The sequence below is a fragment of the Thalassophryne amazonica genome, chromosome 18 (assembly GCF_902500255.1).
Source record: "Thalassophryne amazonica chromosome 18, fThaAma1.1, whole genome shotgun sequence".
Classification (NCBI taxonomy): domain Eukaryota; kingdom Metazoa; phylum Chordata; class Actinopteri; order Batrachoidiformes; family Batrachoididae; genus Thalassophryne; species Thalassophryne amazonica.
In genome coordinates, this window is record NC_047120.1 from 37,798,021 (window position 1) to 37,825,953 (window position 27,933).

General features: G+C 40.1%; 1 protein-coding gene across 1 annotated transcript in view; it reads left to right on the forward strand.

Annotated features, from left to right (window-relative positions):
* Window positions 1-22,485, forward strand: part of cdc42ep4b (CDC42 effector protein (Rho GTPase binding) 4b) — a 57,037-nt gene extending 34,552 nt beyond the window's left edge. The window contains exon 2 of the mRNA XM_034194119.1: window positions 20,670-22,485. Coding sequence (XP_034050010.1) covers window positions 20,850-21,851 — 1,002 coding nt within the window. The 5' untranslated portion in view covers window positions 20,670-20,849 and the 3' untranslated portion in view covers window positions 21,852-22,485. The remainder of the gene's footprint in view (window positions 1-20,669) is intronic.
* The last annotated feature ends 5,448 nt before the right edge of the window (window positions 22,486-27,933 follow it).

A 27,933-nucleotide genomic window follows, 5' to 3' on the forward strand; every position in this document is an offset into this window, starting at 1 on the left:
AGAAAAAAGAACCTAAGAAATTTCATTTCAATTTTCAATTTATTTTCATTTATATAGTCCCAAATCACAACAAAATTGCCTCAAGGTGGTTCACACAAGTAAGGTCTAACCTTACTAACCCCCAGAGCAACAGTGGTAAAGAAAAACTCCCTCTGAGGAAGAAACCTCAAGCAGACCAGACTCAAAGGGGTGACCCTCTGCTTGGGCCATGCTACTGACACAAATTACAAAACAATTCACAAAATGAATATACAGTAGTGTTCAGAATAATAGTAGTGCTATGTGACTAAAAAGATTAATCCAGGTTTTGAGTATATTTCTTATTGTTACATGGGAAACAAGGTACCAGTAGATTCAGTAGATTCTCACAAATCCAACAAGACCAAGCATTCATGATATGCACACTCTTAAGGGTATGAAATTGGGCTATTAGTACAAAAAAGTAGAAAAGGAGGTGTTCACAATAATAGTAGCATCTGCTGTTGACGCGACAAACTCAAAACTATTATGTTCAAACTGCTTTTTTAGCAATCCTGTGAATCACTAAACTAGTATTTAGTTGTATAACCACAGTTTTTCATGATTTCTTCACATCTGCGAGGCATTAATTTTGTTGGTTTGGAACCAAGATTTTGCTCATTTACTAGTGTGCTTGGGGTCATTGTCTTGTTGAAACACCCATTTCAAGGGCATGACCTCTTCAGCATAAGGCAACATGACCTCTTCAAGTATTTTGACATATCCAAACTGATCCATGATACCTGGTATACGATATATAGGCCCAACACCATAGTAGGAGAAACATTCCCATATCATGATGCTTGTACCACCATGCTTCACTGTCTTCACTGTGAACTGTGGCTTGAATTTAGAGTTTTGGGGTCATCTCACAAACTGTCTGTGGCCCTCGGACCCAAAAAGAACAATTTTACTCTCATCAGTCCACAAAATATTCCTCCATTTCTCACCAGCAAAACTTTTTTTGTGGGGGGTGGGGGATTTTGCACAATATTGAGGAGGACTCAGCTTCTCTGTTATTAAGTGACAGGCTGCTTGGGGAAATCAGCTGAGGTCTGCTGTTAGGTGCCCTGGTTTGGTAAATTAGTAATGGTAACTAAATGGTGACAAATTTATGATTTAATTAATGAGTAGGAATTATTTAGAACCTAAAGTATTACAGAGTATACCCCTCCCTCTACCCTTGCCCATTTAATCATTCATCATGATGTTTCACTGCAGGCATTGTGATTTTTCCAGTTCCGTAGACATCACTCTACCCTGAACGCTAATCTAAGAAATCTGCACCCCCTGCACAGGAGCACAAGATGGATTTGGATGAATTTGATGGCTGGCTGGCTGGCTGCTGGGTGGTGAAGGGTTGCTTGTATGTGTTTTAGGATGTTTTCTGGTGTGGTGTTTGCTGTCTTGAGCTCCCGTCACACAGAGCACGGGCCGGCTCGGGCATGTTAGCTTTATTTGCCAACGGTGGAAATGCTGCCCTTAATCTCCAGGTGGTTTTGTTTCTGCCTTTGCAGCATTGGGGCCCTGGAGGCTGATTTACTCAAATTTACACCCACAGAAAAAAAGCGGGCCTGTCTGTGCTGATGCTGCTATATTTTCACAGCCCACCTGTTAGAACTTGTCTCTAAAAGCTGACGAAATAGGTAATGTCAATCTATTAGGCTTTCAAACACCTGTAAAAACCAAATTGTTTTGGAAACACGATCAGCTTCCTTCTCTGTTTTCTTTTATTTTGTTCCAGGGCTTTGGAAAAAGCCCAGGCATGTACCCTGTAGGTACATAAATAAGTCCAACACAGTGAGTTGAAAACAGTAAATGCTATTGTGAGGAAAAAAAGAATCTTTAATTTTGATGCAGCAGATCAACAAACAAAGTAAGCTTATTTTTCTTTTCTAACATGCTGTGTGCCTGTCTGTCACCTCCTGCACATGTCTAGGCTTGCTGCCGGGAATAATCTTACTTCATAATCATATGCATAGTAGAAATTAGAAGCAAAGGTCTAGGTCTTTGACTGATGGGATCATTTGGACTCAAGCCCGCTACTCAAACCTCCAGCTCACCACGTCCCCAGTTTCTGGTCTTGATGGTCTTCAAGACATTTTGCCATTCATCCAGTTGACCTGAAGAAGCTGAACGATGAAACTAAAGAAGTCACTTAGATGTGCAGTATAATGGCCTGATGATTTGGACAATATCACTTCAGCTGTTCATGGAACCTTTGTGAAAAAACAGAATGGACACCTGGTAATTTTTTTTTTCTAGAGGGTTATGTGTACTTTTTTCCTCAGATGCATTTCACAACATGCCTACAAGATCCAACTTGGTGATTAATGGTTGAGTAAGGTTACTGTGTACCTGGTCTCTCATTCTTTGTGTTTTGCATGGAGGAAATATAGTTAAAGTTTCTAAGCTTCAGTAATGTGGACGGTTAGTCACAGCAAAAATTAAATGAAGATACATGTTGCTGAAATGTTTTTGCAATTACATCTCGCCCTTGACTTTGACTTTCACCCAGATGATGGACCTCTGGCTGACCTTGCCAGGGCAGTTGTGGAATCCACCTGGGTATGTGCTACATTTTAGCCAAATGAGGTTGGAAATCAAATTCATTGATTCTTTAAGGGCAGTATTGAGATCAGCCTTCATTGACATCAAGTTTGGTAGAAATCTGCAAGTAGACCAATAAGCGGATGGGTAGACATGACCTTTGGCAAATTTGACCATGCTGAACAATTCCAGAAACCATCTCCATGTGAAAATTAAAATTTTGAGTTTTGACCCCAATGACCTTGACATTTGCCAAAACAAAAATATAAAGGGCAATTATGTGGTGGATCAAAATGTATAGTTTGATGCAAAGCTCCCAAAGGGAACTGGGAGAGATATTGGAACAAACAGACAAACACTCATAGTATGATTCAAAAATCAACAGAACGCCTTTTGCTTTACTTTTGGAGTTATCTTTAAAAATGTTTTTAAAGTCCTCTGTGTCTATAGTAACCCAAAAGATGCTTCAGCCCGCAGTCTGAATATTCTCACGTCTATCAACTTTACAATTTCCCAGCTTATCAGAAGCATGACGACAGCGTCCCTGAGGTGGCATTATGTGTACGCCGCATTCTGTTTACCATATCATGACATGTCTACACCTCTGTCAAATACTTGGACACTTGAGTAGCAATTCACCTCGTTTCTTTCTCAGCATTCACATCCTCTTGTATGTTTTTTTTTTTTTTTTCAACATACTTCTCTCATTTGTCATATGAAAACTCGTCTCTGAGCTGTGCGACTATATGAAGTCGAACAGGAAGAGCTGGTTCTGTTGAGGGTCAGGATCACGTAAGAAAGACGTGTTTTATTAAATGTTACAGGTTGTACCTCTAAACTCATAATTTATGTAGAACTCATCTCTTTTTCAGGGGTGTGTCTTTGAGCAAGTTATTGTGTATTTTACTGGTGATATAAGCTGTCTTTAGGTATAGACCAACATTAATGCTGACTAATGGGAACAATAACGCTCAATTGAGCCTGTTGCTGTGTCACTGGCTTTCAGGGTTTTTAAGAATTCATGTCATCCCTTGTGCCTTAGTCACTGAAATTTAAATAGTTTTGGCCTTAATGAAATTGCTGTGCCTTGAAGAAATAACCTTTATTCCACTCAAGGTCATTGTGACCAAGGAATAAAAATCAGAAACAAAGAAAATGAATGATGTTTAAAAGTAGAGATGTAACAAATAATTTGTAAAATCAGTTAATTTCACTGTGATTACATTGGGTCACTGACATACACAATGATGCCATCACAGCAGTGTTGCGAGGGGAAAACACTTCAAAACTGTTGCTTAAATCCAATTTCAGTTAGCTAAATCATAATTTGTTCAAACATATTTGAATGTATTCAACCTAATTTGTTTTTAATTGGGCATGTGGTTGGAATAAGTTTGTTTTAGATTTCAGCACAACAGACAAACTCAGGATATAAGCTAGCATGTAGCTTTATGTTAAACGTAGTCATTGATAAGGGTTATAGTGACTTTCGGGCGTTACACTAATGCCCACATTATGTGTATCTGTGTTGTTTTTCATTCTCTGTGGAAATCATTCTGTCTCTGGAGACAAACTAATTGTTTTATTCTTTATTTTAAATGGGGGCAACCATGTTTGTTTTAGCATCACAATGTCAAAGAAATTTCTCAGGGAAGAAGGAAACTGAAGCACATTCAATGTTTGTGTTTGTCTTTTCTCCAGGACAGCAGTTGTTAGGTGTCAGTCACTCTGGACTGAGTCATTAAATGTGTGTTGCTAAAGTGTTTTACTTTCTATTACACACTAAAAAGAAAAACAAAGTCTGGCTAGTGCTACATGCTATGTTACATTGTGTTGAGCATAAAACATATAATAAGTGATTTATTTTATTTATTATCGAGTTTGTTCACTGAAAATGCACTGGAGCTTGACGAACTGATTGTAATGAAAAAACTTTAACTTTTTTAAATTCAGTTAAAATGTCAGTATGTTCAATGTTTTGTCCAAATAATTAATAAATCAAAACATTATTGTCTTACTAATGTATAATGAAAATAATGTTTACTTTTCAGACATATTAAAACCTCAACTGTTAAAATGTAAATTTGTTAAGCTATATTTCCTTAAATTTACAAAAAATAATATTTGTTGTATATAATTTATCAGGGCACTGCAAGTACAAGAATGAGTCCAAAGTAAGCTGAAGTAATTGTATATAAAAACTTGCATATCCCCCACCCCATGGGAATAAAGTGTTTGATGTCATCTGCCTTGCTAAGTCGCTGCAAATGATGTTTGTAGAATGTCTTTGTCTGAGTTAAGAAGCTTCCATTCTTGTCCGGCTCCCATTGATTAATTGATTAGTGATGTTAATGATGGCGTAGGCTGACTCGTATTCATTTGCACCTCAATGTTGCTGACAATAGGAGTTCCCGCACCTATTGTTAACGGTTTGAACAATAGAGGAAACTGTTGCAAGATCAAGGTTAAACAAAGCACAGGCCCCATTTCTGCTCAGACAGCAGCTTTGTGGGACATTATAGATTTAAAATGGATGACTGAGGACCCGCAGTTGCACAAGCAAGATTATTTATATATGTACGCAGTGCATCCAAAAAGTATTCACAGCGCTTCACTTTTTCCACATTTTCTTAAGGTACAGCCTTATTCCAAAATGAAGTAAATTCATTTTCCATCAAAATTCTACTCACAGCATCCCATAATGACAACAAGTTTTTATTTTATTTATTCATGCAAATTTATTAAAATAAAAAAGAAGAAATCACTTGCACATAAGTATTGACACCCTTTGTGTAATACTTTATTGAAGCACCTTTGGCAGCAATTACAGTCTCAGGTGTTCTTGAATATGGTGTCACAAGCTTACGTGGTGTACGTGGAAAGCACCAGAACAAAGGCATGGCCAGAGAGAGAGAGGAACACCCACCACCCACAAAAACCCAGGGATAGACCCAAGCAGAAAAACCCAGCAAGAGAATAGACACAGAAACAACCAATGAATCAAATAAAATAATAAAACAGACCAAACAAAATAAAACAGAAAAGCAAACAAAATCTCAAACCCTGAGACAATTAAGCTGTAGAAACACCTCAAAGATGGTCAGTGGAAAAAAAAAAAAAAATACACCTGAGTTCAGTTTTGTGCTTGATGGCACAGGCTGTGATTACTTCTGTACATGTCATTTCTTAAGGGTTTTTTAATTATTATTTTTAATAAATTTGTAATTATGGGGTATTGTGTGTAGAATGTGTTTTCCTTCCTTAAAATGGAAATACCGTATTTTCCGGACTATAAGTCGCACCGGAGTATAAGTCGCACCAGCCACTTTATCCATTATAAAGAAAAATAAACCATAAATAAGTTGCACTGGACTATAAGTCCCATGGACATACAGGTATGTTAACATGAAAAGTTCAGATGATAATATTGTGACGGCTACCGTTTTCGTATGCATATTTCACCAGTCTTAACTTGTAATCTGCAGAGTATGATTTTCTTTTTGGTGGCATTTTTTCGGGCCTTCTCCGTTGTCTTGTTAAGTTATCAGTAACGTTGAAATTTTTATTTTTCTATGGTAGAAGTCGCAGGAACAGTCACACAAGCCTCGAGTGCCCTCTCGTGAGCTGCATTTTACCTGTTTGTATTTTGCGGACCACATTGCGAGCCAAACCATGCAGCGCCTACCTGCGCAGCTCATGACCACCCAGCGGTGTCGATACAGCTCCTTCCAAGTGCAGACGCTAATCCTCCGCCGTCGCTCAGTGCTCCCATGCAGCTCTCGGCGTCAACTCTGCTCACACTGATATCCAAGGGTTGAAGCTGTTTTGTTAGCTGTCCCGGAATAAACACCATGTTCGTCTGCTTCAAACGCTTTTCACAATCATCAACGCCAGCTCCTTCCAAGTGCACACGCTAATCCTCCACCGTCGCTCACCCGGTGCTCCCACGCAGCTCTCAGCGTCAACTTAAACACTCTGCTCACACTGATATCCAAGGGTTGAAGCTGTTTTGTTCGCCATGCTGGAATAACAGCAAGCACCGTGTTCGTCAGCTTCTCACGCTGTGGGTGAGGTGAGGAATACGCGTCCAACGTTCTGTTCTCTGATTGGTTATCGCGACCAGCATAACCTATAGGACGGCCACCATACTACAGTGCCCATGATGCAATGCATTTCCTTTTCTGGTGGCCCAGGCCAAAACATGTAAAAAAGTGCGACTTATAGTCCGGAAAATACGGTATGTGGTGGCTACTAAATCCAACATTACGCATGTATTTAGTTTGGGGCAACTGATAGAATTAGTCTCAGGGTCGTGTTGATTTATACAAATGGGAGAGAAAGGCTTAAGGCCCCCTGATACGAGCATGACTTTAGAGTCACGCACTAGCATGCCCGTCGTCCTGACAACCCCAAAGTATGTTTATAACAGATTTACCTTCTTGTTATAATCGTTCAGATGAGCTGCGCGCTGATGTGATCCACTGACGTCACCACTCGCTCTGTTCACTTCTTCTTTACTCAACTTGACGAGCTGCACATCGTGTTGGCGAGCAGATTGCGCCACGTACCATGACATCTGTGTGTGAAAGATTTTTTGAACGTTTCAAAATTCTCTGCGCAATAGCATGCACCCCTCTCACGTTCAGTTCGCACCCATTAAAGATGAGTTTACTCTCCAGCACGATACAGGTCGTGCTAGTGCGTGAGTCAAAGTCATGCTCGTGTCAGGGGGCCTTTACTCACTCATCTTGAGCTGATACAAAAGCCCTCGTTTGAACAAGACTTCAAAGAAAAGGATGAAAAGAGTGCTGAGTTCTTACCAGAAGAAGGAAATCAGTTTTGAAACTGGTGAAACTGCAATGACTACTGATGTCGACAGCAGCCTTTGAATTCCCATTCTTAATACTCATGCCATCAACTAATCTGAATCGGCAATAATGGATATCACCTACATTTTTTTCAGCTTTGTAGGCGTGATAATTCCTACGCAATTTGCATAACAATATTTATTTACTGATCATTTACTAATTGATATGATCTTTATCGTGTCTTTTGAGCTCTTGAGCTTAAAAATTCAAATACCAAAGCTTGAGAAAATTTGCTAGAGCTATGACGGTTCAGTCAGGAAAGCTTCTTTCTTTTACGTTTGTGTTGAATGGATGTTGAAAAAAAGGCCGGGATGGCCGAGGACTGTATGGTTGCCATTGATCCGCCGGATTAAGAGATTGTGTCTGAACGCTGATGAATACGCTGTGGCGGTTGCGATGTCATACTGCAGGCGACATAAGATGTGCTAAATCATTCGTGGGCCTGACACCAGTTGTCTCAGGGTGAGCAGGAGTCATGTGACACCGCGAGTGCTCTGTTACATAAGGTAGTCGTCACCCGCTGGCATAGCTGTGCTACCAACAGGAGAAAAATAAAAAAGTATTTCATGCCCTAACACAAACAGTTCAGCTGGTTATGATTGTTGGTAGCTGTAAAAATGCTCTTGGACAGGTTTGTCTGTGTAGCTCTGTCAGCTTATAGGAGTGCTGAGATGGAATTTTACCCCCAGCTCTGAACTGTGCCTGTGTCATTAGTCATACAGGCCAGATTGAAACCCTCGTCAGAATTACATCTTTAAAAAGTGTGATCAAAGGCAAAGTTTTGACGGTGTGTTTTTGCACTCCATCTAGACACTGACGTGAAACAGCATATAACGTGTGGACATTTTGATAGAGAGCCTTAAAGCACTTTTTAGACTAAAATGGTCTCTAGAAAGCACTTTTGAAACTGTAGAATGCACTTGACACTGATTTATATTACAGAAAGTATTGAAAAGCTAGAAATGAATATAACAGGGCTGCCTGCAGCTATACTCCATCATTTGTCATACCTGCAATAATGGGGTGTTGATGATCCTGAAGAGGTATGAAACCGTTCCACATCAAACACCAGGGTGCCACAAAAGACATGAAATGAGCCATTTTCCAAGCATACACCAGTGTTTTTAATATGGTCAGCATACGCAGGCTAAATCGTCAAGGTGTGACAGGGCCTTTAAGGTGTGAGGTTTGAACCTTTTGATATTTGAGCATTGTTTATAGAAAATGGGATGTTTTTTCCTGACAAAACACTTGAAAAGGTTTTCCATTCTGCAACGGCATTCCAGCAATTATTTTATTGCTCCTACCTCCCATCCCCAACACACACACTTCATTTATGTCCTTCTCCAACCCTTCATCTAATTGTGCACCTCCTTAAAGGCCCCTTCAAACATAGTGCGAAGTTTGGTTGAATATGGCGAAACAGTGCAAAACAGTTCGAATTAGCGCACCATGAAACATCGAGCCGACGGGTAGGCATGCATGATCCCATTGCGAGGGTTTGTGCATGTGACGGTGTCTTTCGAGCAGCAACACAGTGCGAGGTGCACCACATTGTGTCCTTGATGTGGAATAAATAAAAAATAAAAATCAGCTGGTACCTGTGGAACCACATTGCGCCGCTGATGTGGAATAAAAAAATTAATAAAAACCAGCTGGTACCTGTGGAACCACATCGCGCCAGTGATGTGGAATAATAATAATAATAATTAATAATAATAAAAAACTACCATCCACGGGATTAGTACCTGTACTTTACTGATTGCCAGCCCAAAACTTTACTGCTGAGCTACGGTCACTGGCCTGTAAATGGTGCGGGGAAAATACCTAAACTCAACAAAGAGGTGGATATATTTAAAAAAAAAAAAAAACATACACCATAAAAAACACAGCACTATATATTGAATCCATCTTATCAAGCGAGCAATACAGATATGATCCATCTGTTCCTCTGTAGATGACCCATGGTCACACACATACAGTCATGAAATGACATGAATATGAAGCAGTTCGCTCTTCTCATGTCCACATCTGCTGGCACATGTCCAGTCGGCCCGCGCACATGTCCTGCCCAAGACGCGTGTCTTGTGCACGGCACACCAGAACTGACACCGCGTCATATGGAACAGAGCTCATGTGGGTGACGTGAAAGTCAGATCGCCCACTGCGTGTTGTGATCTGACGGTCTGTTTCAGCCTGGCAGCCTATCAATGGGCTGCTGCAAGGGAGCATGTGCATGCTGCAGCCCACAGCATATACCGCCACAGCGATGTTTTTATTTATGACCATGTGATGACAGCAAACACACAAGCGCATCACAGTGGGCAGTTCTTAGTCCATATCTGTCCAAACACAGTACATGTTGTTCAGCTGGGATGTCCAGATTGACAGATCTCCACAGCTGCTTCAGTGGGCGGACACACCTCGTGTCAGTTCAGCGTACACACCAAAGCCACTTAGATAAATTTCACTGCCAGCACGACAGTGGTTGTCTGCAGACTGTTGTCGTGCCAAGAGTGAGAATGGCCACACATTTTCTAAGTGCCAAACGAGCAGTGTAAGATGTTTGTGCGTGTGAGCTGGAATTTGGCCGACACCTGCCGCAACAGGAATCAGTGGGTTTGCACAGCATACACTCTGTCTTTCAGCCGCTGGTGTGCGCAAATAATTATAGCAACAGGTGTATGAGGCATTCGAGGCAGGGATGATTTTACAAGTTTTGCACACGATTCCTGCTTCATGGGCACTTTGACCAAACTTCACACTATGTGTGAAGGGGCCCTAAACAAAACATGTATAATTACTCGTATAACAAGTATAATTTCCATTGTGAGAGAGCTCTGAAATTTTGGCCATGTGGCACGTTTCTCTGTGCATGATTTGGCACATACATACATAGTACCTCAGTGTTGAGGACCCCAGTGGCTGGAGAAGGCCAAGGGGTGTCCACACTTCACCTGGCTGTAGCAAATGGATTGTTACTTTCGAGATATGGAATGGATTGGTTGTCTTCTTGGGTGGTTGCCATCACAGGACCCAAGGTGGTTCCATAATGTTATGGATACTATGGTGTATGACACCAGCACACGGTCTCAGACTTGACTTGACTAAACCCCAACCCATCAACTGAATGTCTTCTAACTTTTAAGGTAAATCTTTCCACTTCCCAAGCCACAAATCTACTTCTCTTCAACACTAATGCCAGTCCAACCCATCCGTTGTATTATGGGTGCAGCAGATCACAAATCACAACTCACTCACAGATAAATTTGGATTAAAGTTTTTAGTCAGTGATCAGATCCCCCACCACCACCACCACCTTTGGGTCACCCCCCCCCCCCCCCCCCAAAAAAAAAATAAATAAATAAAGTGACAAATATACATTGCTTTCAGAGTGGCACACCATGTTGAAAAAGCTGGGAAAAGTCACAGTAATCTTTTTTCTTTGCCAACGCTTAGTGGTCCTGCTGCTTCTTAAACTGTTCTCAGCACAGCGCACAATCCATCCTCAACCTGTGATATTTCAGAGTGATTGTTTCCATGCTTGGACCCCTGACACCCATTGAGCCTGAACCAGGCTGTCTCTAGCCAAGTGTAAAGGCGCCTTGACACTTGCATGAATTTGATCCACGCACTTGCACGCAGTCTGCTGTGCAGGAAAGTAAACTCATTGCAAACCGTTGTAAACTGTGTACGGCTTTGTGCAAGGATGCAAAGAAAATTTTGAAATGTTCAAAATCTCGTGAACTTCATGTGAACAATGCCAAACAATTAAAAAAACTGTGTGTGAGTGCAAGTCATTGAGTCAGGGCACCGCATCACAGCACAGCTCATCTGAATGATTATAATGAGATGTTAAATCTATCATAAACATACTTTTACAGCTGCTCATAAGAAGGAATGAACATGCAACTGTTTTACCAAGCTGTTACAATATAAATATTACAAATAATTACCTTTTAGACAATTCCAAATGCGTTCTCCATCTCATGAAGTGCGAGAGAGAGAGAGAGAGAGAGAGAGAGAGAGAGAGAGAGAGAGAGAGAGAGGCTCCTGCTGAAACGGTCCTCTGTGATTCGAGGCAGCGAAGTGATTAGAGGTGTTTTCATCAGCCAAACTCAGAGAGAAAATGATTAATCCTCTACAAAATAATTATTTTATACAACGCAGCGTCCAGCACATGAAGCGTGGTATCCAGCTAGGAACACAGTGTGTGGCATTGTCATGACAAAGTGCGCTGGAGTGCAGAGGTTAAATGCAAGGCACCTTAAAATGCGGGAGAGGCTGTGTCAGTTTAGCATGCTTTGTTCATATGAATACACAACTGCTTTGAATTCATGGCAACTCTGCATTGACATTTATGGATGATTCTTTAACTACGGGCACTATTGGCCTTGTAAATGTAATTTCCACCACACCATTGCCTTACAATATAAAGCGCCTTGGGGCAATTGTTTGTTGTGATTTGGCGCTATATACATGTGCTCTGATGTCACTGTTTATCTCCATAGAAACTACCCAAACAATCTTTCATACAAACTGTTTAGGGACATTACAGTGTTGTGGTGGAAATTACGGCAATAGTGTGGGACAACTACATTTTGTTTAAAAAATCACAACAGTTGTATGACATTGAATACCCCAATTATGTTTTGATTATTTTACTGATATTTTATTCAGAGATATTTTAAAACATTAGAAAAAAACGTTTCTTTACCATACATTTTTATCATTGAAGATCAAAAGTCTGGGTGTGGGACAAGCACAAAACGGCAATATTTGCATATAATGATGCTGAAAAAAGGTGAAAAAGTAATCATAGACTACTAGAACAAATTTCTTAACACACTTTCATTGTAAAGATAACTATAAAAGTGTGAAATTTCCCCTTTTTTCTGTTTTTCATACAATATGATCAAAGGACATAAATGCCCGTAGTCTAAGAATCACCCTTATGCAATTGTTGCTTTTAAAGTCAATTGAGTTTCACAGATATTTTTTGAATATTGACTGTAACCAGTTAAGAATATGTATCAATTTTAATTTGAGTATCTTATAAATGAAGACAAAACCTGTACATGGTGTATAATAGAAAGGTGTGTTGATGGAATTAGGTCACCTTGGTGAATACGTTATTCTCTTTCCTTATCTAACTCCTCTGCCCTAAGCCAAATCAATGGCTACAAAACCTTATGCAATAATGTGCCTTTTTTGTGTATGTGGTACTTTGTAGACAGTGCTGTTCTGATGATGTCATTATTACAAAAAGAAACCTTATATGAATGAGTGGTAAACCACAGATTGAGCAAATGTGTGCATGCGTGTGTGTGTTTGCATGATAGAGACACACCCCATTCAAAGATTAACTTTGTACGGTTTAACTCCATAATGTCAACAACTTAAATAACATTTTTTAAGGGATTATTTTCAGGCTTGGTATTTCGACGATCAACCAAAAAACAGTCCTCAGTTATTATGATCATCTGTACATTATTGTGTCATTTATGAAGAAAATAATACAAATATTGGCTGGTTCTGGCTTTTTAAATGTGTGAAATTAGTCATTTACTTCAGTGGAAAAGTGCTTTAACCTGGGCTAAATGTAAGGGCTATTAGAGAACAATGGAACACATTTGTCAAAGACCAAGCAATGCAGATTTTTCTCTTTCCCCTGCACTTGATTAGCAAAGTTTGATGCCTGCAGGATCGTTGATGGCTGAACACGTCTTTCTGAGTGATCGTAAATATGCAGGATGTGTGATCTCAAGAAGCAAGGTTAATGGCCTCTTGGCTAAATGAAAAACTGATTGTTGGGCAGCCAGAAATAATCAATAATATGATTATGAATAGCAATAAATATCATTTGGACTTAAATTAACTGCTTGTACATTATGGTTAGCTGTTTACTATGACAAATGTGATCATTATTGCTCCTTCTGTAAAGGTCAATGTTTTGTTGAAGGTACTCGGAGATCCATATTTAAAACTTACCATCCATTATTTAAGTTTATTTCATTGAAACAAATTATATTTTTGGAACATCCTTAATCTGTTGTGTAAATTTCATTCAGAATATTTGGAAAGGACGACATATGGATCATTTTTACTTTGATTTACCAACATCATCAAGTATATTTAAACGATTAACAGTTTCTTAATTTACGCAATATTTCTAAATGTAAAAAATGTTTCACCAGACACAATTAAGTAGACCACAATTAAGGTTTTTAGAGTGAATAGATTTGCACTTCTCAGCCACCATACCAGGCGCAAACACTTCAAATTCAGTAGCTGAGAGAGAAGGGTGGAGAAATCAGACTCAAAGGCCAGTTTTTACGCGTGTTGTGATGTGCACAGAAGCACGTATTTGACACACGTTCTGTGCATCTAAATGCTGTTTTTTACACAGCTTTGTAAGAGCTCCACATTGCGGCATGATGAATGGTGTATTTTTGAAACGGCGCACTCTGAGCGGTGCCCTGTCAGTCCGCATCAGGGCTGCGAGGGGCCGAATGGAGATCACAGTGACATCTGTCACAATTAAACAGCCAGAAGAATGTCTCCATTTTACAGACTCAGCGGCATTTAACAGTGCCGTCTTTAATTATGCAACAAAAAGCACTGCAAATGAGGAAACCAGACAAACTTCACAAGTATTTTACCTGAATGGAAGCCTGTTGGAACAATGACAAAATGATGATAATTAAGAAAATGCTGCTTGTTTTTGCTCTAGAATATGGTGTTAAGTTTCACAAAGATAAGTCAGATCAGAGCGCTCTGCCTGTACTTCTGGTTTTTGCCACCAGGCGTCACCATCATATAACAGAAAGCTGTCATTCTGGTGTTTGCCACAAGGTGACTCTGTTTAAATGTTCCCAAAATTTGTGAGATGTGACCCATTTATCAGTGGTAAATATTACTGGACCACTCCAAAAACATATGCTTTGAGACATAGGAAGTCTGCATGAACTAACCAAATTTCAAGTCAATCAGATGAAAAATGCTCCAAATTTAAGATAAACAAACAAACAACAAACAGACAGACAAACTAACAAACCAACAGACAGACCAACAGAGTATTGTCAAATTACTTAGACAAGACTAATAATAATAATAATGAGTGCATCACAATGATGAGGAAAAATGAAGAACTTGCCAGTGGCATGATGATATGATGCTTCCAATGCAGACATGTCAATTCAGGGGCTTTTTTTGATCTTGTCCAAGAAGTATGCCATGGCCTTTAAACAGTCTGTCTTTAGGGCTGAAACAATTAGTTGAGTAACTTGGAGTAATTCGATTACAAAAAAAGTTTGAGGGAAATTCTGTGCATCTAAGCTCCGTTGTAGTACATATGCCAGGACTGTGTGTGGCACTGTCACATCCCCAGAAAAAAATAGAAGACTAGAGCATGTGCATAAGCTATGTAAGTGCTAATCAATGTAGCATCGAAAGCTACAGCTTTCCAATGAGACACACAGAGTAAAATAAAGCCTTTTAAGAGAAAGACGGTCCACACTGATCATCTGAAATAGCTTACTGCACATTTAAAGCGAAGCATTGTTTGCCTATTTTTTAAAAACACACACACACACACACACACACACACACAATTTGGTCCGCTGGCTGTGCTCCGCTCTACATGCACTTTGCACTTTAAGTCAAGCTTTCGATCGACCGGGTGCAGAGCGGATTTATCAGTGTGGCTTTTGTGGAAAAGCTGAACTTCAGAGATCAGTTTTTCACAGGCTGTGCTCATGTTCATGTGCAGCCTGACTGACTAAGGATTACAGCGACCGCCTGCGCTTACGGTCCGGTGTGAGGAGCTCAACCCTTCCTTGTCTCAGCACTAGGGATGGGTATCGATAAGATTTTATCGATATCGATACCATTATCGATTCCGCTTATTGATTTGATTCCCTTGTGAATTTTTTGTGTACTAAAAGTAGGCTTTACAGGTTTTCTATGTCAGCGGGTCAAAGAGCTTTTTCTTATCGTGCACCCGCTCTGTAGAACAGTCTTCCTGTGACCGTGAGGCATTCAGAGTCCGTGGACATTTTTAAATCAAGCCTTAAAGCCCATTTTTATTCTCTTTCTTATGAATAGTTTTTATTTTTTATCTGTTTTATTCTTTTACTTCTGTTTTTAATTATGTATTTGAATTTTTTAATTTTTATTTATTTATTAAATTTTTTATGTTGAACTGTTCTGTGTGAGGTGCCTTGAGACAGCTTTTGTTGTGATTTGGCGCTTTATAAGCTGATTAAATTGAATTGAAACTGAACAACATTTTATTGAGTCTTACCGTAAATAAATATGAAATTGGTCACTGGATCCTTAAACTTTGGACATAATAAACTCTACGTGGTGGATCCTTGATCTCTGGACATAAATAGAAATAAACAAAATCTGTAGTTTTGTCAAAAGTTTTTCCTTTCAGACATTCTTGACATGAATGTCTTTTCATACATCTGAGCTGAGCTCTTGCAGCTGCTGTACTGCACGTCAGGATGTAATTCATAAAGAATGCAGGACATCTCATTTTGGGAGGAAAAAAAAACATTTTAGTCTATTGTAGTTTCTTGTCTGTCTTACAACATTTGTAAGAGGTGTCGTTTTATTTAAAGTGGCAATTCATTTTGAAGTTATTAATTCCAGAGAGCAGCGTTTGGAGCTGTGCCAACAGAACAGAGGATGATTCTCGTTTCTTGACTGCAACAAGACATGAGTCCCAGTTAGTGACTTTAATCCACACAAAAGTGACTCACGATATTTTAATAGCTTTGAGGGGTTAAGAAGCGGACTTGCCGTTTCTGGAGAGCAGCGAATCAAAGAACCAATGAGCCAGTGGATCGAAGCATTGCTTCAATGATTCACGCTTCAAAGTGGTGTCACGCTGCAGAAACGGTTGATTACAGAGCCACTGCAGGGTCTGTAATCAATGTAGAGGAATGATCATTTTCCCTACAAACTCCCTCAACAACAGCTGCTCTGAAGGACCAATAAGGGAATCGTTAAGCAAAAAGGCTATTGATATCGTGGATTGAATCATTTCTTAACGATACTCGAAAAGAACCGGTTTTCGATACCCAACCCTACTCAGCACTCTCCCTGCCTCCACTGTACTTTCACTGTGCATGTGTCATTTCGGAGCATCAACAGGGGAGTGCTGAGCTCCTGGCACCTGGAAAACTCCAAAACTTGTAAAGACTCAATTACGAAAAAGACTCAACGATTACTAAAAAAATAATCGATAGCTGCAGCCCTAATTATCTTCTTCACATGACACAATGTGGGGATTCTTTATTCTTTGATTTATTTATTTTACTCTGGATTGCTATGCCAGATCTGGTATGGATCTGCATGTTTTGCCAAACCCTGAATTTTTATGTCTGCCAAGGACATAGTCAAATTATTGGTGTTTGTTTGTCTGTCTGTCTGTTAGCAGGATTATGTCAAAACTACTACACAGATTTTGCTGACGTATTCACCACAGATAGGCATTAAGATAAAGTTTCACTTTATATAGGCTTTGAAGAATTAAATCAAAACTACTTCAGAGATTCTCACCAAATTTTCACCACAGATAGATGGGTGTGGTATTTGTTCCTGAACCCCTCCTGTCCTGTGCACCAGCAACATTTCCTGTATATTCGTTTTGTGAACTGTTTTGTAATTTCTGTCAGTAACGTGGTCCAAGCAGCAGGTCACCCCTTTGAGTTTGGTCTGCTTGAGGATTCTGCAGGCTATTTAGGGCATGGAAGACTCCATTAAATTTTGGAGGTGATCTGAATCCAGATTGGTGGACTTTAGAAATCTCTTATTGCTTTTTTCTTGCTAGTGCAACCACTGCACCATCTACAGTAAATGTCATGAAGTAATTAAAAGTTTTATTACTTGCTGTTGCTCGAGTGCACTTCTTGAACCATGGTGAATTTAGCATGCATTTGCTTTGAGTTTTCATTCATGTTATATATATATATATATATATATATATATATATATATATATATATATACATACAACCTCTGGCAAAAAATTATGGAATCACCGGCCTCGGAGGATGTTCATTCAGTTGTTTAATTTTGTAGAAAAAAAGCAGATCACAGACATGACACAAAACTAAAGTCATTTCAAATGGCAACTTTCTGGCTTTAAGAAACACTATAAGATATCAGGAAAAAAAATTGTGGCAGTCAGTAACGGTTACTTTTTTAGACCAAGCAGAGGGAAAAAAATATGGAATCACTCAATTCTGAGGAAAAAATTATGGAATCATGAAAAACAAAAGAACACTCCAACACATCACTAGTATTTTGTTGCACCACCTCTGGCTTTTATAACAGCTTGCAGTCTCTGAGGCATGGACTTAATGAGTGACAAACAGTACTCTTCATCAATCTGGCTCCAACTTTTTCTGATTGCTGTTGCCAGATCAGCTTTGCAGGTTGGAGCCTTGTCATGGACCATTTTCTTCAAATTCCACCAAAGATTTTCAATTGGATTAAGATCCGGACTATTTGCAGGCCATGACATTGACCCTATGTGTCTTTTTACAAGGAATGTTTTCACAGTTTTTTGCTCTATGGCAAGATGCATTATCATCTTGAAAAAGGATTTCATCATCCCCAAACATCCTTTCAATTGATGGGATAAGAAAAGTGTCCAAAATATCAACGTAAACTTGTGCATTTATTGATGATGTAATGACAGCCATCTCCCCAGTGCCTTTACCTGACATGCAGCCCCATATCATCAATGACTGTGGAAATTTACATGTTCTCTTCAGGCAGTCATCTTTATAAATCTCATTGGAACGGCACCAAACAAAAGTTCCAGCATCATCACCTTGCCCAATGCAGATTCGAGATTCATCACTGAATATGACTTTCATCCAGTCATCCACAGTCCACGATTGCTTTTCCTTAGCCCATTGTAACCTTGTTTTTTTCTGTTTAGTGTTAATGATGGCTTTCGTTTAGCTTTTCTGTATGTAAATCCCATTTCCTTTAGGTGGTTTCTTACAGTTCGGTCACAGACATTGACTCCAGTTTCCTCCCATTCATTCCTCATTTGTTTTGTTGTGCATTTTCGATTTTTGAGACATATTGCTTTGTTTTCTTCTTGATGCTTTGATGTCTTCCTTGGTCTACCAGTATGTTTGCCTTTAACAACCTTCCCATGTTGTTTGTATTTGGTCCAGAGTTTAGACACAGCTGATTGTGAACAACCAACATCTTTTGCAACATTGCTTGATGATTTACCCTCTTTTAAGAGTTTGATAATCCTGTCCTTTGTTTCAATTGACATCTCTCGTGTTGGAGCCATGATTCATGTCAGTCCACTTGGTGCAACAGCTCTCCAAGGTGTGATCACTCCTTTTTAGATGCAGACTAACATGCAGATCTGATGTGATGCAGGTGTTAGTTTTGGGGATGAAAATTTACAGGGTGATTCCATAATTTATTCCTCAGAATTGAGTGATTCCATATTTTTTTCCCTCTGCTTGGTCTAAAAAAAGTAACCGTTACTGACTGCCACAATTATTTTTCCTGATTTCTTATAGTGTTTCTTAAAGCCAGAAAGTTGCCATTTGAAATGACTTTAGTTTTGTGTCATGTCTGTGATCTGCTTTTTTTCTACAAAATTAAACAACTGAATGAACATCCTCCGAGGCCGGTGATTCCATAATTATTGCCAGGGGTTGTATATATATTGAGAGAGAACTCACCGCACCACATGAATTGCTGAAGAAAGCCTGAATAAAGCTGTCCAGTATGAAAGATAAAACCTTGGCAAGTGGTGAGAGCTCAGTTCTCCTTGGGGATGAACCTGACTGTTGAAAGAGGAGCGAACAAAAACCAACGTTAGCTTTTGTCATCTATCAAATCCCCACTGTGTTCCCTGGAGTACTACAGTCGCTTTTCCAGTTGAATGGATCCTTGTCAGTGATGCAAATGTTTTCACGGGTGACGTTTGTTTGAGATAATGTTGAGTGAAGAAGGCCCATTCATTCTTTGGTGGTGGTGGCATGGCAGTAGTCGCATTGGGGGTAGTGCGGCCTGGAGCATGGGCTTCAGCTCTGGTTTGAAAACACTGACGGTGATGGAATTGCTGTCTGGCTGCAACAATCGAAGCCCTTGTTATTGAGCCAGCTACAGTTGCCGACTCACCAATGGGCATTTTAAAGTGCTTCGCCACTCACTTCTGTTTTGAGATTGAGGCGTTTGAGTTATTGGCTACTTGAGAACAATATAGCTGAAAGTAAGTGAATCCAGCTGACGCTTATTCAGTGTGATTATATTAAGTTGAAGATTGTCATAGCGGGTCAAGACAAAGTGACCTGGATTAAATCGAGCATAGTCTCCTTTGCTCACGTTAAAACAGCGAGAGCTCCATGACACACTAGAGCTGATTTAATCAAACATAAATAAAAACGGAAATGCACTCAGTCGAAAAACTGATAAATTGAGGCTGGTATTGAGGGAACTCAGTATCCACTTGGAGGTTTTTGTGTGTTTCCTTCCTTCACGGCTGCAGAGACAAAGGCACACATCAAAAGAAACATCTGAGGAGCAAGACTCAGCAGTCGTTGATTTAGTAGAGAACACAGTAGATCTGAACTTCTGAGCCGCTCTGTAAGTCTAACTGAGCCGAGGAAATGCTGTTCTTCATTCTTCTGTTGCTGGCAGCATGAACTGCTTCTGTTCCCACCATTTAGTATCTCACTGGTTATGTAACAGTCAGGGCCTCCAAAACAAGAGCTAAAGCACAGCAGTGATAATAGACGCTGCCGCCACTTGGAAAAATTGAAGTACATAAACAGCCGATCGCCGTTTTTAGTAAGTGCTCACAAAGCACAGGCAGACGTTTTGAACGTTGGAGCGGAAATTTTCACGACAAGCTTGACTTGGGCCTTGGAAAACTATTCTTTGCTGTTGCGTAACACCCTTACAGGCTTGAATTTAAAAGCCACTGAAAATGTGAGTTCATTCCAGACTCCTGGCAACAAAGGCTTCTAGACTTTATACATATCAGGGAGGCGGGGTGGGGGGGTGGGGAGCAGGATGTCAATGGAGGGTCATGTGACATTTTCATTAGAATAGTTTCGCATATCACAAATTCTGTTTGATGTTTGTTTCGAGTGTCACTGTTGTCTGCCAAGATGCATACCTAAGTTTGGTTTACACTTACACTGATCTGGCTTTAATACTGTGCTCTTTTTCTCCACAGCCTGATCCAGTGTGTAAGCTGAAACCTGAGTTTGACAATCTGGATGACCACAATGGCAGCGAGCATTAAAGACCCTGAATTATATTTGCTTTGACAGCATCGCAAGATTCCTTTAAAGTCTGGCAGGAATATTACTGAAATCTAGTTTCATTTCACTTGGTGGATTAAAAGATTGCCATAATGCCCATTCTTAAGCAGCTGGTGTCCAACAGTAACCAGTCAAAGCGCCGATCTCGGGCTGACTTGACTGCAGAGATGATCAGTGCGCCACTAGGAGATTTCCGCCACACCATGCACGTGGGCCGTGGGGGTGACGCCTTTGGAGACACATCATTTCTCTGCACCCGATCAGGGGAACCACCACGGGAGGCGGAGATGAAGCATGGCTCCCCAGGCTCCAAACCTGGACTGCTGGCCCGCACCTTCAGAAGCAGCAAACGTTCTCATTCAGTAAACCGTGCGGACAAGTACGAGTACAATATAATGCCGCCATCTAGTGGCTCAGCTAATTTTGTGAAAACTGCCATATCCTTGCCTTATCTAAATGAAGAAGATGTCAACAGAGGCAGCCAACTTCCGAAAAGTGTTTCTTCCAGCCCCTTGAAGACCTTGACAGAGATCGACACCAAGCCCACAAATGGAGCTGCAGCCATGGCAACGCTGGATGCAGAATTTGATGAGCGCAATTTTGGCGAGTTGACAGATTTGCCCCCTTCCATGCCTAAGGGATGTGGGATGAAACACGCAGATTCAATGATGTCATTCCACATCGACTTGGGGCCCTCCATGCTCGGAGACATCTTGAGCGTGATGGAAAAGAAAGGATGGGAGGAGGATGACCTTGGCTACGAGGAAGGCAAAGGTAGCGAAGGTCGCGCATCACCCTCTCACATTCCTTCCATAGATGACGAAGAAGTCCACCCCCCTGCCAGGCCCCCTCGCAGCATGTACCAGCAGAATGCCATTGACGATCCCTACACCCCGGAGCTACACACCAGGAACGACCACGGTACCCTGGATAGCTGCTCGGTGTCCAGCTCTGGTTCAGCCACAATGGAGGAAAAACCTCAATACCATCTCCATTATGGTGACACGGACAGCGTAAAGTACAGTTCACCACGTAGAGAGGATGACAAAGATTTCTCCTTCATGGACGATGATGATGATGAGATTAGAGTGTAGGCCATGAAGTGCTGGAAGATACTAATATAACCTCCATATGTACTTGATAGCTATTACATGCTGTTGAGGAGCAGGGGAGTGCATTAAACCTCTTGTAGGTCAATCTAATCTCTGTACCCTTGCTGATATCAAGCACAAAATTTGGAAAAGACATTACCCCATGTTGATCTTTGTGCCTCTGAATGCTGCATAGACTAAGAAAACTCCATAATCTGTTGTGGCATTAACATTTATTTTCACACCAAGCTCACAGTGACCACAAGGCTGGAAAACTTCATCCCCACTCTTAATCACACAAGTGTGACATTTAAGGTTGTGTGATGTGAGCAAATAGACATGAGGTCAAAAAACGACAAATTCCAAGGACGAAAAGGGCGATGTTGCACAAAGAGAGAATATGAGTGATCTCACAGCTTGAGTTGCCACAAATGTTGATTTGGCATTGACACTAAATGGAATAAAAGTCTTACTTTTGTATCTACGTCTTTCTCCAAGGGGCACTTTTTTTTTTTTTACTTTTTTAAAATGCATATACACTATCATGACGTTGCTCAACAGTAGCTCATTGTAATTGATCAGAGTAGCATATCAGTGTCTAATTCTTCCGGTAATAGATGCTCATACTTTCTTAATTAAAAAAAAAAGAGGGACAGAGCCTACATTAGGTGCAATGCAATTTTTTTGTTTGTAGTTCTTAGGATTTATTGTGTTTTTAATTACAAAAGTTAGTGAGCCAACTTGTTCCCATGGGTATAGAGGGTTTTCATGTGACGTATTGGTCACATCATTTTGTGTCCTGCTCCATTCTGGATTACGACGCGGTGGCCGCTGTGATGCGCTACGTGCATTTGGCGAACAATTACAGAAGCTTCAACTTCGGTGTGAAGAAGCCTCATGGCACCGTGGCCCTGAGAGAGATCCGCCGCTACCAGAATTTTATTTTATTCAGCAATAACATTATATAAGAATACATAAAAATACTGCCGAGGATAATACAAGAACGCTACATTGTGGTCCTCAAGCACCGAGCTGCTGATCCGCAAGCTGCCCTTCTAGCACCTGGTGAGAGAAATCGCTCAGGACTTCAAGACGACCTCCGCTTTCAGAGCGCCGCTGTGATGCTCTGCAGGAGGCCGGCGAGGCTGACCTGGTCATCAGCTTCCTAGTTCACAATATCGCAGTGTAACACTGTCGGCCAGTTCATTACATCACCACTAAATTCACTTTCTGGTATAAGATACGGATCCACTGAACCAACTGCTACACATCTATCATGATAAATAGCTTTATCTCAAGGATTTAAAGCATCGTAATAACCGTACATTCTTTCCATTTTTCTATCACGTGCCAGCCTCCTTGTAATCCAGAATGTAGACGGCACCTGTCCTGCAGCAAATCGGTCACGTGATTGAAAACCCTCTATTAGCACTCAAACCGCAAACATTTGTTACATCACTCATGCTAACGCTAAACACCAAAATTTGACTATCGCTCACTTTATAGATTGTTGATTAAACTAAGAGTGAGTTTGATCCCGGAGAGTGGCTTAGTGTCAAACTTTCTTTTAGGAAATCAGTGAACCTTCAAACTGCCCAACCTACTGTCTTGAATATAGATGTGGTCAAAGAAGACTCTTGCTAACAGAGTCATGGAATGGCTGCATTCACTTAAATAACTTCCGTTGTTGTACACCAGATGTGTTCGCGTTATTGCAGAAAACATATCTTGCACATCTAAAATCAAAAAGTGAACAACACCCTTTGAGAAATGGCAGACAGTTTGAGGAGCACATCTAAAGAGTTTGTCATACTGTGAAACATCTAAAATTAAAAAGATGCTAATGCTACTTTCTAGCACTCTGCATTAGTGTGTTTCCAGTTGAAACTAAAGGGAGAACATTACAATAATTAACTGCATGGTGAAATGTCATCTGTCAGATTTGGCTGTCTGGTTCGGTATAGTAATAACTCAAAGTTTGAAATAAGCACAGCTAATGTTGCGCTAATGCTAACAGTATTTAAGAATGTATGCCAAGAATAAGAAAACACAGCACCACCGACCATCCTGGGGTGGTAAATAACTGCGTGGACAAATGCAGTATTCAGAGCAATATGCAATATGTTAACTGCAGCTTTGATATGCACCTATTGAAGGTCATATTGGATCAAACTGTTGGGCCTGGGCAATGCTATGGTTTTTCTGTACCTAATTACAGCTGAGCCCTGGGTTTGATACGTCAGTCTAGTTTCATATTGTAACCAATAATTAGCATGTTGAAGGACTTAAAAGAAAACAATATTGCGAAATGTAGATTATCCCGAAACATGGAAGTCTGGTTACAAGTCTCTTGGCATTTTTGGCCCTTTGAGCTCCACAGATTTCGAGCCACCATCACTGAGTGGGTCTGAAAAGGGCTAGTGGGCAGTTTTTATTATGTGGAATGAAAAAAGTGACCATTTATTGTGCTCTTGATCCTATATGTTTTTGAAGAAACACTTTAAAATGGTCCAGGACAGAAGTAGTAATTGCTTATTGTGACTAGTTTCTGTTACCACAACTTGTTGCTGGGGGTGGGCAGAAAGAATGGGTCAGTAGAGAAGTCTATGGAAATCTAAAAGGGGGATGGTTTAGTGAAAATGGTAGGTTAAAAGAATAAGAAGGGGAAATAAACCTAAGACAAAAACTGTATGTTACCTATATATATGCCTGCCTCGGAGGGCGGAGAAATCACAACACAAATTAATTTGTAGCATCAGGACGGTAAGAGTAGAAACTATTTCCTCAAACTGCCCCTCAGTTGTTAATTTGCACCTCTTCTACATATCCCAACTCACACTGTAGGAACAGGTGATTTAATTACCCAGTCATTTGGCCTTTCCCAGGCCACTCATTATACGTGCTGGATTGTTGGCCTGTAACCAGCTGGAGCTGGTCCAGGATCAGCAGGGTCAGTCTCACACAGGTGGGCCAGTTCTTTTTGCCATTTGTGCAGTCACTTTGTTTCTCAGTGCACTCTTGTTGAGACAGATTTTAGTTCTTTACTCCGTACACAGTCTCAGGCTTTTCTGGACTCTTGATGAAAGCATTAACTTCTTTTTTTATAATTCAGTGTAACGAAACCATAACTACCATATGTGACACATGGGCACAATTATTGGTTTATTGTAATGTTTTGGAAAAATGTTTACCTGAAAACGTTGCAAGAAAGAAATCAGAAGTGACTTGATGGAAAATGCCAAGTATGTTTTAACCTTACATTATGACAGCTGGATAATGTAATTGAATTCATGTTTTTAACTGTAAACACACTGTATAATTTGAGTGATACACATTTTGTCATGAAAGAGGCACATGTTAGCAAATCCAACATGAAAGTATTCTGGGAATTACCAAACTGGGTGTCTTTTATTGACATGGTGTGTATGTATGTTGTGTTAGCGGCTGCCGCTAATCATGGATAACAATTTAAACTAACAGCACAGACTAAATAGCAATGAAAGTTGGCATCTTAAGTCACATTTCAACAGTTAGCATGAGCTTATGTGGTTACTATGTCATATACTGTATCATTTTGGCAGTCTCTCAATCTGCCTAGCAATAGGACTGGTGTTCTGTCGAACCATCCTACTTTGTTGAAACATCCTACAGTAGACTGAATTTATAGACGCACCTGTCGTGTGGCTTACAGTAGTTATAAATTTGGTCATTCACCCAGTATCTGCTGTTTCTAATGACAAACCCAACAAGACTGGAATACACGATTAAGTTAAAAGAGAACTTTATTGGCGACATCAAACACAGGGTCCACAAAGCTAACACCATGCTAACATAAGTATGCTAATACAGACAATGTCAATCAAAAAACAAGCCACAAACAAGAAGTAAATTCAAGAGATTCAAACTCAAGAATTAACTTTAATAAAGTGGGAAAAATTAATTTTTCTGTGTAGGCTCTCAGTTGTCCAGATGGTTGTCCAGGCATTCTTTGTGAAACATTTGAAACCCAGCCTTAACCGGGGAGGGGGTCTGAGACACGCTTTATCCCTGTTTACAATGGGGTACTCAGGTCAAAGCAGTTTCAGTCTTTTGTTCATGATAATGAGTCATTCACGTCATCAGCAGAGTTGTCAAGGGAGCCATCAGGAGAGGGACAGCTGCCCTGTCATTAGGAGGGTGCTAACTAGAGCACAATAGGTGCTAATTAGAGCTATTGTTTAGTCACCAGCCTATAGCAGTCTGCCTCTCGGTAGGAGGTGTCTGGTTAGGTTTAAAACTCCAGCTTTTGTGACTTCTTGATTATTATTCTCTACAAGAGTCAAGACAGAAGTCAGACTACCAGAGCAAGAATTTTAGCTGAGGAAGCTTCTGCGATTTGAAGCGAAACGTCCTCGCGTCAAGCAACCCAGTCCAGTCGAAGATTCAAGCTTCTCTACTATGAAAAAATTAATAACACCACTTAAAATGGCATTGACAAATGGTGTTAGAAAATTATGTTTTGTGTTGTAAGCATGAGCACTAAGCCTTAGTACGTTGTCTCGATGGATGAAATGAAATGTTAAGATGCAATGTTGGAATGGTGTGACTTGGGGGTCCAAATGAAGCCCGGACGTACCTCAACATTACCAAGCTAGCTAAGGCTAAGAGGCTAAGGTCAACTGAATTCAATTAAAAAATGATTTTATTAAAAAAAAAAAAAAAAAAACTATGACTGGCATACTGCCTCCACAACTGTAGCACAATCACAGGTCACCAAGCTGTTGGTTCTGACTAATTAGTGCTAACACACAAATTTAATAATTTTAAAATTTCAGTCAGGGGAAATATTGGCGAACATACTTCTCAACTGGCCATTCAAGGGATTGCACTTTATTTTTCAACACAGAAGGCTGCCTATTGGTGGAGTGGTTGACAGGCTATGCTAGTTGCAGTTGACTGCGTCATTTGGTGCTCTATGCTAACACGGGCAGCGCAAACCTTTAAACCACGTCAGCTGTATTGAGTGTGACCGCATATATTATTGCTAACTGCTTAAATGTGACCTAACATGGTCACAATAACCATGGCTAACATTTTCATTAATATAGCCCATAATTAAATCAAATGTGCCATGTCTGCCTCAAAATCCAACACAAAGGGCAGTCCACTCCACATCCCGCAGTTCCCACAATATTTTCAACATTGCTTATTAAATTTGAGGTTTAAGGATTGTTTTGGGAAGCTGCAGTTTCTCTACATTCATCACAGAATAAGGGACACTTTCAAACAGTACACTAACACATAAAATCATGTGAATATTATTGTGCCATTGACTAATACAGCAAACAGTGTTTGTAATACTTAATATGACTTTGCTGTACTACCAGAGCACTTTGAAGGGTTAACAGAAAAGTACATGGTAGTAGGGGAGCAAATTGCACATTTTTTTTTCTGTACCTCATTGGAACCCCCACCAACATTGTGATGTCATTGCGGCCTTGACTTATCAAGGTTAACTCAAAAGACACAAATGGATTTCAATGAAAATTGATAAAGTAGGCCTTAGCAAGAGAAGAGTAGATTTTGCACCACGTTTGAAATAATGATAACTTTTTCAAATAAATATTTTTATAATAAGTCTGAATGTTTTGCATGGTGTTTGTACTTTGGTAAAATGTTGCCCCACCTGCTCTTCAACTGTCGTTTTAGTGTTTGTTGTAGCTGAGTTGCCAGATTGGTGTTAAAACCACCAGCAATCTGGTGGTATCCATCATGGAAAAAATATACTAAATTACACAAACCTATTTTGTTGAGATTGTCACAGCTTTGTTGCACTTGTGCTTCTCTGTGTGGGGAAAGTCTACATTGACCAAACATGTCATATACGGGAATGTGAAATACTTTTTTTTTTTGCCTGAGGTCTGTCAGTTTTCTGTGAGTTGGTGAGTGCTAAGGAAGATAAGGAAAAACCTGGCTCAAAGTTGAGCTGTATTTTCTTTTTTATTCAGTGGCCGTAGTGTCATGTCTGGTATGTCCTGTTTTCTTTTCCTCTTATGGTTTCCCAGTATATTACTATGTATTTACCTCCCTCGCTAATAACAGCTAT